At 44.5% G+C, this 13,669-nt stretch overlaps 1 protein-coding gene across 4 annotated transcripts in view; it reads left to right on the top strand.

The window, feature by feature from the left end:
• The window catches only part of tub (TUB bipartite transcription factor), a 114,592-nt gene extending 102,082 nt beyond the window's left edge, over nucleotides 1-12,510 (top strand). For all 4 annotated transcript variants that reach the window (XM_046345742.1, XM_046345744.1, XM_046345745.1 and 1 more), the window contains 5 exons: nucleotides 305-417; nucleotides 5,387-5,501; nucleotides 5,974-6,072; nucleotides 6,191-6,362; nucleotides 11,378-12,510. In XM_046345742.1, the coding sequence (XP_046201698.1) occupies nucleotides 305-417; nucleotides 5,387-5,501; nucleotides 5,974-6,072; nucleotides 6,191-6,362; nucleotides 11,378-11,511 (633 nt within the window). In that variant the 3' untranslated portion in view covers nucleotides 11,512-12,510. The remainder of the gene's footprint in view (nucleotides 1-304; nucleotides 418-5,386; nucleotides 5,502-5,973; nucleotides 6,073-6,190; nucleotides 6,363-11,377) is intronic.
• The last annotated feature ends 1,159 nt before the right edge of the window (nucleotides 12,511-13,669 follow it).

The following is a 13,669-nucleotide window of genomic DNA, read 5'->3' as shown; positions in this document are numbered from 1 at the left end:
AGTGCAAAACAAAAACCAGAAGTGTTTCTGCCCTCCAGGACCAGAATTGAACAGCACTGCTTTGGGGCCACCATCCATCCTGACAGTACTTGGCCCTCTGCCTATGAACAAAAACTACATAAACTACACAATGAATTAGCACTACCAATCATCCGTGACAGGCTGTGAAAGGAGTCCATGCTTTGATTGTTTAGTGGAGCTGGTTAGATGAAGCTAATGTTGCAGGCTCATGTCCCAGGGCTTATTGATGATGGTGTTGTTTCTGATGAAGTTGCTTTGCTAATTGGATTTGTTCTTGCCATAGGTGTTCCTGTTAGCTGGAAGGAAGAGAAAGAAGAGCAAAACATCTAATTACCTCATCTCCATCGATCCCACTGATCTGTCTCGAGGGGGGGAGAGTTTCATCGGGAAGCTGAGGTGAGTGAGTCTGCTGCTGTTTCTTCTGACCACTGGGCTGCAGCTGCCATTTTCACAATAAAGAGCCCGTCATTAAGGGATATCCAGATTACCTTCCAAGAATCTGTAGAAGATTGTTGTTTCTCTTTCAGACTGTTGGACTATGGGCAGAGGTATTACAACAATGTAGAGTAGAGCAGGCTACTGAGTGCATGCTCATACTTAATCTGTCAAGTCCATGACATTCTCTAACCTTAAATATATTTTGCAAGAAGAATGTTTGCCTTTTTGGAGTAGCTAAATGAATGTGCTGTTTGATATATGCTGTAATGAATTGGGGGCTATGCAGACCCACACCTGGCTGTTCTCTTGGAGAAGACAAAGTAATTGGATTTATTACTTCCGTTTGAGCGCTCATTGTTGGGATGAGGAAGCAACACCTGCGTGTTGGCGGCCAGGGTTGATTTAAAACAAGGACACAGAGACCCTGTGGGCACACGGGAGAGGGGAGAGGGGAGAGGGGCACTGTTGCAGCCTACACACCCTGGCAGACACTTCATATAAGGATGTGTGGGTGGGTCTGCACTGACTACAGTATGTCTACAGTGACTTGCGAAAGTTTTCACCCCCATGGCAATTTTCCTATCTTACTACCTGGAATTAAAATGGATTTTGGGAGGGTTTGTATCATTTGATTTACACAACATGACTACCACTTTGAAGATGCAAAATATGTTTTATTGTGCTCAGAAAGTGTTCACAATGTATTTCAAAAAATGAAAAGCTGTATTCAACCCCTTTGTTATGGGAAGCTTAAATACGTTCAGGAGTAAACATTTGCTTAACAAGTCATAAAATAAGTTGCATGGAGTCACTTTGTGTGCAACTTTTGTGTTTAACATGATTTCCGAATGACTACCTCATATCTGTACCTCACACATATCTGTAAGGTCCCTCAAAAAAGTATTTAGTCAGCCACCAATTGTGCAAGTTCTCCCACTTAAAAAGATGAGAGAGGCCTATAATTTTCATCATAGGTACACTTCAACTATGACAGACGAAATGAGAAAAAAAATCCAGAAAATCACATTGTAGGATTTTTTTAGAGGCTCCTCTGTCCTCCACTTGTTACCTGTATTAATGGCACATGTTTGAACTTGTTATCAGTATAAAATACACCTGTCCACAACCTCAAACAGTCACACTCCAAACTCCACTATGGCCAAGACTAAAGAGCTGTCAAAGGACACCAGAAACAAAATTGTAGACCTGCATCAGGCTGGGAAGGCTGAATCTGCAATAGGTAAGCAGCTAGGAAATGGAAGACATACAAGACCACTGATAATCTCCCTCGATCTGGGGCTCCACGCAAGATTTCACCCCGTGGGGTCAAAATGATCACAAGAACGGTGAGCAAAAATCCCAGAACCACACGGGGGGACCTCGTGAATGACCTGCAGAGAGCTGGGACCAAAGTAACAAAGCCTACCATCAGTAACACACTACGCCGCCAGGGACTTAAATCCTGCAGTGCCAGACGTGTCCTCCTGCTTAAGCCAGTACATGTCCAGGGCTGTCGGAAGTTTGCTAGAGAGCATTTGGATGATCCAGAAGAAGATTGGGAGAATGTCATATGGTCAGATGAAACCAAAATATAACTTTTTGGTAAAAACTCAACTCGTCGTTTTTGGAGGACAAAGAATGCTGAGTTGCATCCAAAGAACACCATCCCTACTGTGAAGCATGGGGGTGGAAACATCATGCTTTGGGGCTGTTTTTCTGCAAAGGGACCAGGACAACTGATCCGTGTAAAGGAAAGAATGAATGGGGCCATGTATCGTGAGATTTTGAGTGAAAACCTCCTTCCATCAGCAAGGGCATTGAAGATGAAATGTGGCTGGGTCTTTCAGCATGACAATGATCCCAAACACACCGCCTGGGCAACGAAGGAGTGGCTTCGTAAGAAGCATTTCAAGGTCCTGGAGTGGCCTAGCCAGTCTTCAGATCTCAACCCCATAGAAAATCTTTGGAGGGAGTTGAAAGTCCGTGTTGCCCAGCAACAGCCCCAAAACATCACTGCTCTAGAGGAGATCTGCATGGAGGAATGGGCCAAAATACCAGCAGAAGACTTACAGAAAATGTTTGACCTCTGTCATTGCCAAAAAAGGGTATATTACAAAGTATTGAGAAACTTTTGTTATTGACCAAATACTTATTTTCCACCATAACTTGCAAATAAATTCATTAAAAATCTTACAATGTGATTTTCTGGATTTTTTTTCTTCTCATTTTGTCTGTCATAGTTGAAGTGTACCTATGATGAAAATTACAGGCCTCTCTCATCTTTTTAAGTGGGAGAACTTGCACAACTGGTGGCTGACTAAATACTTTTCTGCCCCACTGTATCCTTTTGAGCCTGGTGAAATTATTAATTACACTTTGGATGGGGTATAAATACACTGAGTCACTACAAAGATACATGCATTCTTCCTAACTCGGTTGCCGGACAAGAAGGAAACCGCACATGGATTTCTCCATGAGGCCAAAGGTGACTTTAAAACAGTTACAGAAATTAATGGTTGTGATAGAACTCAAGATGGATCAACAACATTGTAGTTACTCTGCAATACTAACTTAAATGACAGAGTGAAAAGAAGGAAGCCTGTACAGAATAAAAAATATTCCAAAACATGCATCCTGTTTGCAGTAAAGAACTAAAGTAAAACAAGAAAATTGGCAAGGAAATGTACATTATGTCCTGAATACAAAGCGTTATGTTTGGGGCAAGTCCAACACATCACTGAGTACCACTCTTCGTATTTTCAAGCAAGGGGGTGGCTGAATCATTTTATGGGTATGCTTGTTATCGACAAGGACTAGGGAGTTTTTGGGGATAAAAATATGTGGAATAGAGCTAAGCTCAGGCAAAATCATTTTACTCTGCTTTCCAACAGACACTGGGAGACAAATTCACCTTTCAGCAGGACAATAACCTACAACACAAGGCCAAATATACACACGGAGTTGCTTACCAAGACAACATTGAATGTTCCTGAGTGGCGTAGTTACAGTTTTGACTTAAATCGTGTTGAAAATCTGTGGCAAGACTTGAAAATGGCTGTCTAGCAATGATTAACAACCAACTTTAGCTTGAAGATTTTTTTTAATGTGCAAATATTGTATAATCCATGTGTGCAAATCTCATATATATTTACCCAGAAAGATTCTGTAATCACTGCCAAAGGTGATTCTAACAGGTATTGACTCAGGGGTGTGAATACTTATGTTAATGAGATATTTCTGTATTTTATTTGCAAAACATTTGCAAAAAAATCGGAAAACATTTTTACTTTGACATCAAATCAAATGTATTTATAAAGCCCTTTGTACATCATACGAAGAAGAAACCGAGAGAGGAACCAGGCTATGAGGGGTGGCCAGTCCTCTTCTGGCTGTGCCGGGTGGAGATCATGGGGTATTGTGTGTAGATGGGTGAGAAAGAAAGATAAACAAAACCAAATATGGAGTAAGTAAAGGGGTATGAGTACGTACTTTCTGAGACCAGATTTCACTGTGAGGGCTTATGTCAAATTTAACAGATTTGTTTTCTAATGAGCTCTTTTTATGCCCATTCAGGATCATTCACACGCTCTTAAGACTTAGCCCCACCCATCTCTTTTCACAGAATTGACATGTAAACTCAAGGACAGCAATCCTCAGCATGGTTGGCTCCATTATCTCAACCAATCATGGCTAGCAAGGAAGGATCCTGTCATTCTTTTTTTATTTGATTTTATTTAACCTTTATTTAACTAGGCAAGTCAGTTAAGAACAAATTCTATATAGCTCAGGGCTTTCTCCATAATCAACATTTTTTATTCATATTTACGGCTCCCGTACAAGTTTTTGATTAAGGCACATGAAAGTTCACATGTTCAAAAGGCATTTGTGCAAAAAAACTCAACAAATATATTCAAACGGCCCTGCTATGAAGTAGGAACTAGCCTCAAATGCCCCCGATCCTGTTACCGGTCACATATTGTCTGGGCCTGCTTACTGTCTGTGTTAGTATAGAATAGTGTCGGGGCTCCAGGCTTTGATTTCCAGGAAGGCAGTGACATCAGGGCTCCTTAGAGATAGCATCAGCTCTGCCACAGCACAGTGGCTCCACAGAGAGAGCCCTCCAGGTAGTCTAATCAAACATGGCTTGGCCACGTGCTTCATTAATCTGGTGTACTGGCTGCTTCTGCTGGTCGATAGGCTACGCTCCCCTCCACGCCTCTCATCCCTCTCGCTCCTCACGCCTCTATCATCACCGTAACACTTGACTGATGGAGAGCTGGATTGAGAAGAGCAGCTGACCTTTCACCTGCCACTTGTGAGAGTCATGGACAAGCCGCACAAATGAGCTCCTGACTTTTCAATTGACCTTTAAGAGCCGTCCAATCTGCCATTAGGGGTTCCAGTTGTGATTGAGGCAAAGGGATTAACAGAGATATGAGCCATTATTCAACCTAGCTGTGCAGACATCTCATCTAACCCTCTCCAACTGTTTATAGCCATACAATTATTTATTTTGACAGCTCATAACAAAATAATGCTGTTTTAATTAATTAATTTACAATGGCAATACTATAAATACCACGATTGCATGTACTGTAAGATATGATAATTACTCATTGTAATTTGAAATAATGAGATGGTGACTTTTGATGACAGAGTCATTAAAGACGATGATGATGATGATGTAAACCATTTACATTGATTGCGCATCATGGGCTGGATACAAATCTATTGTTTTCTTAAGGTTGATTAGCGGAACCTTTTTCCTACTCATTGAGTCTGATGGTAGGATGGGCTCCAGGAGGTGGCTGATTAGGGATAATGGCCACTGCCTTCATCTGTCTCAATGGCTCCTTGACCCTTTAGTATGGCATGGCATACTCTCCCAGTCCCTCTGTATCCTCAGTGTGTTTTCTCTTCTCTACAGGTCCAACCTCATGGGAACCAAGTTTACAGTGTATGACAGTGGACAGAACCCTGGGAAGACAACCTCCAGCCTAGAGGCTACTAACCTGCGGCAGGAGCTGGCAGCTGTCTGCTATGTGAGTCCTGTTGTCTATTACCCAGATACAAACAGGCAAACATTGAGCTACTCTCAGGCCCATAGCTAATTAGCGTTGTCTTAGTCTGGGGGAGACATGGACGTGTCAGACACAAATAAGAGAGGAGAGGCAAGCAAGGTCAAATACATACAGAGACCGCACACAGAGCACTACTCTCAGGCATTAGGACCAGCCCCCGTAGCCCCTTAATAACAGTGCCTTCATCTGGGGAGACATCAGTGTGTCAGACACAAATAATAGCAAATAAAATATAAGAGGCAAACCTGGAAGAATACATACAATATTGTGGGGTTATTAGGCAAAGCCACAGAGCATTAGTGTTGGAACAGGGGGACACCTGGTGCTCACAATTTTAATGGCAACGGTTTTGACCTGATACATTATCAACGAGGACTCATACTGTGGTTGACAGACTGGACCATAATATAAGTCCACTATACTTATTTTTCAGGAAACCAATGTTTTAGGGTTCAAAGGACCTCGTAAAATGAGTGTCATCATTCCTGGAATGAACATGGACCATGAGAGAGTCGCCATCTGCCCACGGAATGTAAGTCAAAGAAAATATTCCTCAATGAAGGAAGAGTATATTAGGGACTGGTGGTGTGGTTTCAGTTGGTTGCCCTGAGTAATGGTTTACCTGTCTGTGACTTATTCTCGCCACTCAGGACCATGAGTCTTTACTGGCGCGGTGGCAGAACAAGAGCACAGAGAGTGTGATCGAGCTTCACAACAAGACCCCCGTGTGGAACGACGACACTCAGTCCTACGTTCTCAACTTCCACGGCAGAGTCACTCAGGCCTCAGTCAAGAATTTCCAGATCATCCACGACAATGACCGTGAGCTCTCCAGATTCTTACTGCCTGCATGTCATATACTTTGTGCATCCTATCCCCTACTGATGAAAAAAGTGGTGCACTATATAGGGCAGAGATGGGAAACCGGCGGCGCGGCCCCCCTTTTGAAGGACCTCTGATCAGTCGGGGTCTCAACCTACTGTTGCGAGTTAGAATAGTAGAATACACAAGATGTCATTTTGAAATGTGGTTGTGCATCAGCAGTTTTTCTCTTCTCATGTCAGTCACTGATAGTCAGTCAATTAGTCCATGTCCCCAATTTTTGGGGGGGATTGCTAAATTAGTTTTACGGCCGGCTATTGAATTATCAGCTGGAGGGCCCGCAATGATTTTGTTAGTCAGTCTCACTCAAATATCATATTAAAAACTGCAAACATTTCTCTCCACCCTATGGCAAACTGTGTAAAATTGCGGGAAATTAGCTGTAAAGCGGCTAATTTTCCTCTCTGCCCCATGGCAGAATATGTAGAATACTAGCAAACTTGCTTTAAAACTGCAACACTTTTTCTACAACCAATGGCAATGTGTAGAATTGCATGGAATTAACTATAAAATGTAAAAATGATCTATTTTGTGGCCCCCAACCCCATCGAAATTGTCCATCCCTGATATAGGGAATAGGGTGCCTTTTGGTATGCAGATAAAGTACAGAGCACAGTGCAAAGATAGCAGCAGGCCTGCGAGCATTAACACACACACTAATCTCTCATGTTATCCTATATTTATGTCATTCTCTGAATCTGGCATACCGGTTTTTATTCTGCATATTTTTACTTATTCAAGAAACATAATTTCACTCCCTTCTTTTAAAGTGATATTTTTTACATTACATTACATTTAAGTCATTTAGCAGACGCTCTTATCCAGAGCGACTTACAAATTGGTGCATTCACCTTATGACATCCAGTGGGACAGTCACTTAACAATAGTGCATCTAAAACTTAGGGGGGGTGGGGTGAGAGGGATTACTTAACCTATCCTAGGTATACCTTAAAGAGGTGGGGTTTCAGGTGTCTCCGGAAGGTGGTGATTGACTCCGCTGTCCTGGCGTCGTGAGGGAGTTTGTTCCACCATTGGGGGGCCAGGGCAGCGAACAGTTTTGACTGGGCTGAGCGGGAGCTGTACTTCCTCAGTGGTAGGGAGGCGAGCAGGCCAGAGGTGGATGAACGCAGTGCCCTTGTTTGGGTGTAGGGCCTGATCAGAGCCTGGAGGTACTGAGGTGCCGTTCCCCTCACAGCTCCGTAGGCAAGCACCATGGTCTTGTAGCGGATGCGAGCTTCAACTGGAAGCCAGTGGAGAGAACGGAGGAGCGGGGTGACGTGAGAGAACTTGGGAAGGTTGAACACCAGACGGGCTGCGGCGTTCTGGATGAGTTGAAGGGGTTTAATGGCACAGGCAGGGAGCCCAGCCAACAGCGAGTTGCAGTAATCCAGACGGGAGATGACAAGTGCCTGGATTAGGACCTGCGCCGCTTCCTGTGTGAGGCAGGGTCGTACTCTGCGGATGTTGTAGAGCATGAACCTACAGGAACGGGCCACCGCCTTGATGTTAGTTGAGAACGACAGGGTGTTGTCCAGGATCACGCCAAGGTTCTTGGCGCTCTGGGAGGAGGACACAATGGAGTTGTCAACCGTGATGGCGAGATCATGGAACGGGCAGTCCTTCCCCGGGAGGAAGAGCAGCTCCGTCTTGCCGAGGTTCAGCTTGAGGTGGTGATCCGTCATCCACACTGATATGTCTGCCAGACATGCAGAGATGCGATTCGCCACCTGGTCATCAGAAGGGGGAAAGGAGAAGATTAATTGTGTTTCGTCTGCATAGCAATGATAAGAGAGACCATGTGAGGTTATGACAGAGCCAAGTGACTTGGTGTATAGCGAGAATAGGAGAGGGCCAAGAACAGAGCCCTGGGGGACACCAGTGGTGAGAGCGCGTGGTGAGGAGACAGATTCTCGCCACGCCACCTGGTAGGAGCGACCTGTCAGGTAGGACGCAATCCAAGCGTGGGCCGCGCCGGAGATGCCCAACTCGGAGAGGGTGGAGAGGAGGATCTGATGGTTCACAGTATCGAAGGCAGCCGATAGATCTAGAAGGATGAGAGCAGAGGAGAGAGAGTTAGCTTTAGCAGTGCGGAGCGCCTCCGTGATACAGAGGAGAGCAGTCTCAGTTGAATGACTAGTCTTGAAACCTGACTGATTTGGATCAAGAAGGTCATTCAGAGAGAGATAGCGGGAGAGCTGGCCAAGGACGGCACGTTCAAAAGTTTTGGAGAGAAAAGAAAGAAGGGATACTGGTCTGTAATTGTTGACATCGGAGGGATCGAGTGTAGGTTTTTTCAGAAGGGGTGCAACTCTCGCTCTCTTGAAGACGGAAGGGACGTAGCCAACGGTCAGGGATGAGTTGATGAGCGAGGTGAGGTAAGGGAGAAGGTCTCCGGAAATGGTCTGGAGAAGAGAGGAGGGGATAGGGTCAAGCGGGCAGGTTGTTGGGCGGCCGGCCGTCACAAGACGCGAGATTTCATCTGGAGAGAGAGGGGAGAAAGAGGTCAGAGCACAGGGTAGGGCAGTGTGAGCAGAACCAGCGGTGTCGTTTGACTTAGCAAACGAGGATCGGATGTCGTCGACCTTCTTTCAAAATTCTTTCAAAATGGTTGACGAAGTCATCTGCAGAGAGGGGGGGGGGGAGGGGGCGGAGGATTCAGGAGGGAGGAGAAGGTGGCAAAGAGCTTCCTAGGGTTAGAGGCAGATGCTTGGAATTTAGCGTGGTAGAAAGTGGCTTTAGCAGCAGATACAGAGGAGGAAAATGTAGAGAGGAGGGAGTGAAAGGATGCCAGGTCCGCAGGGAGGCGAGTTTTCCTCCATTTCCGCTCGGCTGCCCGGAGCCCTGTTCTGTGAGCTCGCAATGAGTCATCGAGCCACGGAGCGGGAGGGAGGACCGAGCCGGCCTGGAGGATAGGGGACATAGAGAGTCAAGGGATGCAGAGAGGGAGGAGAGGAGGGTTGAGGAGGCAGAATCAGGAGATAGGTGGGAGAAGGTTTGAGCGGAGGGAAGAGATGATAGGATGGAAGAGGAGAGAGTAGCGGGGAGAGAGAGCGAAGGTTGGGACGGCGCGATACCATCCGAGTAGGGGCAGTGTGGGAGGTGTTGGATGAGAGCGAGAGGGAAAAGGATACAAGGCAGTGGTCGGAGACTTGGAGGGGAGTTGCAATGAGGTTAGTGGAAGAACAGCATCTAGTAAAGATGAGGTCGAGCGTATTGCCTGCCTTGTGAGTAGGGGGAAGGTGAGAGGGTGAGGTCAAAAGAGGAGAGGAGTGGAAAGAAGGAGGCAGAGAGGAAAGAGTCAAAGGTAGACGTGGGGAGGTTAAAGTCGCCCAGAACTGTGAGAGGTGAGCCGTCCTCAGGAAAGGAGCTTATCAAGGCATCAAGCTCATTGATGAACTCTCCGGGGGAACCTGGAGGGCGATAAATGATAAGGATGTTAAGCTTGAAAGGGCTAGTAACTGTGACAGCATGGAATTCAAAGGAGGCGATAGACAGATGGGTAAGGGGAGAAAGAGAGAATGACCACTTGGGAGAGATGAGGATCCCGGTGCCACCACCCCGCTGACCAGACGCTCTCGGGGTGTGCGAGAACACGTGGGCGGACGAAGAGAGAGCAGTAGGAGTAGCAGTGTTGTCTGTGGTGATCCATGTTTCCGTCAGTGCCAAGAAGTCGAGGGACTGGAGGGAGGCATAGGCTGAGATGAACTCTGCCTTGTTGACCGCAGATTGGCAGTTCCAGAGGCTACCGGAGACCTGGAACTCCACGTGGGTCGTGCGCGCTGGGACCACCAGAGTAGGGTGGCCGCGGCCACGCGGTGAGGAGCGTTTGTATGGTCTGTGCAGAGAGGAGAGAACAGGGATAAACAGACACATAGTTGACAGGCTACAGAAGAGGCTACGCTAATGCAAAGGAGATTGGAATGACAAGTGGACTACACGTCTCGAATGTTCAGAAAGTTAAGCTACGTAGCAAGAATCTTATTGACTAAAATGATTAAAATGATACAGTACTGCTGAAGTAGGCCAGCTGGCAGTGGGTGCGTTGTTGACACTACACTAATCAAGTCGTTCCGTTGAGTGTAATAGTTTCTGCAGTGTTGCTATTCGGGGGCTAGCAGGCTAGCTAGCAGTGTTGTTTACGTTACGTTGCGTTAAAAGAACGACAATAGATGGCTAGCGAACCTAGAAAATCGCTCTAGACTACACAATTATCTTTGATACAAAGACGGCTATGTAGCTAGCTAAGTAGCTAGCTACGATCAAACAAATCAAACCGTTGTACTGTAATGAAATGAAGTGAAAATGTGATACTACCTGTGAGTGCGACCGGGTAGTTGAGTTCTATACAGAAGACGTTGGCTAGCGTTGGCTAGCTGTTGGCTAGCTAGCAGAGTCACCTACGTTAAGGACGACAAATAGCTGGCTAGCTAACCTCGGTAAATTAAGATAATCACTCTAAGACTACACACTCTAAACCTAAACAACACAATTATCTTGGATACGATGATACGAAGACAGCAAAGACAGCTATGTAGCTAGCTAACACTAAACTAATCAAGTCGTTCAGTTGAGTGTAATAGTTTCTCCAGTGCAGCTAATCAGTGGACGTTAGCTAGCTGGCTAGTGAAGACTACGTTAGGACGGCGAAATACGATAATTACGCAATTATCTTTGATACAAAGACGGCTATGTAGCTAGCTGAGAAGAAATTGCTAAGATAAGACAAATCAAACCGTTGTGATATAATGAAATATAATGAAAAAGTTATACTACCCGTTGGAGCGACGTGCAGATGAAGTCTGCACCTGCTTTAACATCTGCTAATCTGTGTACGCCAAATAAATCAAATAAACTTTTATTTGAGTAATGATAGTTTATATTGTTTTACCTAACTAAAAACTCACATTTATCAAGTTATCACTTCTTTGTTTTCTGTTTCTTCCTCGCCCCTTTAGCGGACTACATTGTGATGCAGTTTGGGCGGGTTGCGGAGGATGTATTCACCATGGACTATAACTACCCTATGTGTGCCCTCCAAGCCTTCGCCATTGCTCTCTCCAGCTTTGACAGCAAGCTGGCCTGTGAGTAGCAGCCACCCTCAGTCCTTTCCCTCCTGAGAAGCTACCTGCTCCAAACTGAAGGCCTACTCATGGGCCTCCATTAGTCCATCAGTCCCCTCACCAAGGCCTTCAGTTAATCCCGGGTCATCATGGGGACCCAACACTGTCCAAGAATCCCCCCTGGAATTTGCTTAAGCCGAGGATGGTGTGGAGGCACAAACTGTCTGCAAGTGTGTCTGTGAGTGTGTGTATGTGTTCTGGTGCTCCTTAGGAACCCTTCCAGCCTCTATTCTGGATAAGGATATGTCAATCAGTGGACAGGACAAGCACAAAGACTAATCCACTCTTGCATCTTAAAGCTCATTTTAATAGATCATGTTTTAAATTAAATATGTAACAATGAATCCTGTTACTTTATGTATCCGTTGTGGAATTCTAACATTTATTTAATCATGAATTACTTTTCAATGAATAACATGTATTGCAACAACAACAAAACAAACAACTGTTCATCTTCATGTTGAATTGGTTGAAGGAGTTTCATCGTAGTAATTAACCCCCACATCTTTTTTATCTGCCACCTTTAACTTATTCAATATTGGACTGGAAACCATTAGGTTACAAATTAGGAGCCATTCAAGATTGAAAACGTAATTCGAAAGATAAACCTCCTAACAAATAACACTTTAACCTCATAACTGTCACTAATATGACTCATTTGAACATCACATAACATTCACATCCATGTATGTGTTTATATTGTTATTTATACGGATCCACGACACAGGTAACTGACAAAATAAAGGAAACACCAACAGAAAGCGTCTTAATAAGGGGTTGGGTCACCACGAGCTGCCAGAACAGCTTCAAAGCACCTTGATATAGATTCTACAAGTATCTGGAACTATACTGGAGGGATGCGACACCATTCTTCCACGAGAAATTCCATAGTTTTTTGTTTTGTTTATGGTGGTAGAAAACGCCGTCTCAGGCGCCGCTCCAGAATCTCCCATAAGTGTTCAATTGGGTTGAGATCTGGTGACTGAGACACACCCTTTTAAAAAACCCATGCTCCTTTGAGACCCCTCTTTCAGATAAACTGAGATCTCTTCTTCTAGCCATGGTAGCCAAAATAATGGGTAACTGGGCATTTTATACATGACCCTAAAAATGATGGGATGTTAATTGCTTAATTAACTGAGGAACCACACCTGTTTGGAAGCACCTGCTTTCAATATACTTTGTATCCCTAATTTACTTGTGCTTTCTTTATTCTGGCAGTTACCTGTATGCTGTTCTTAAGTGTGTCAATATCCTTAGTTTACACTCATTGAATCTTTGTTTTTGAGCTTGAAGCACACAACTTGATTGAAGGGAATATCTGTCATACCTACACATGGGATAAAAACAGATAGTTAATCAATTGGACATGAACAGACCAGGTCAAATCAAGGGCATGACACACAGTCTGTGCATCTTGTAAAACATCATATCACACGATCAAGTATGAGAATGTATAGGATGGTGCACTTTAACGACGTTTACAGTGTACGTGAAATAGCTGTACATATTGTGCCTTTGGAGAAAACAAATCTAATTTTATGCTTTATCAGATGTTCTTCTCTTTCTGGGACGGGACTTTGTAATGCACCTGTCTGAGCCTGGGTGTCTTTGTTCTGCCTGCTCCCTCTCCACCCTCTACTAGAAACACACTTATTGAGGTGACAGGATTTGGTCACTTTTCTATTTGGTTATATCTGATTGTAATTTTCAGATGATGAAGTCACTAAAGTCGGGGTGTTTTTATATGCCCCTACTGTAAATTCTCAACTCCCTGAATAAAATATGATTTACTAATTTGTCCCCAGGAATCTTAACAAATGATATTGAGTAATATAATGTACAGAATCTTGTATTGGCACAAGACCATGGGCATTTTGGTTTGCAGATGCACTCATATCTTCATGTGACATTATCAGATCATACGTTATCAGAGACCAAACCCTCATATGACAAGGATAGTAGCAGGCCTGCGTGTATTAACACACATACTAATCTCTCATGTTATCCTATATTGATTTTTATCCTCCATAATTCAATTATCTTAAGTCACTTCTTTTTAAAATATTTGGGGGGGGGGGGACTTTATTGAACAGAGAGGATGACAGTGGGGAAAGATAGAGGTTG

This window comes from Oncorhynchus gorbuscha, linkage group LG04, assembly GCF_021184085.1.
Source record: "Oncorhynchus gorbuscha isolate QuinsamMale2020 ecotype Even-year linkage group LG04, OgorEven_v1.0, whole genome shotgun sequence".
In the NCBI taxonomy this organism is placed as follows: Eukaryota; Metazoa; Chordata; class Actinopteri; order Salmoniformes; family Salmonidae; genus Oncorhynchus; species Oncorhynchus gorbuscha.
This window is presented reverse-complemented; position numbering and strand designations above follow the sequence as displayed.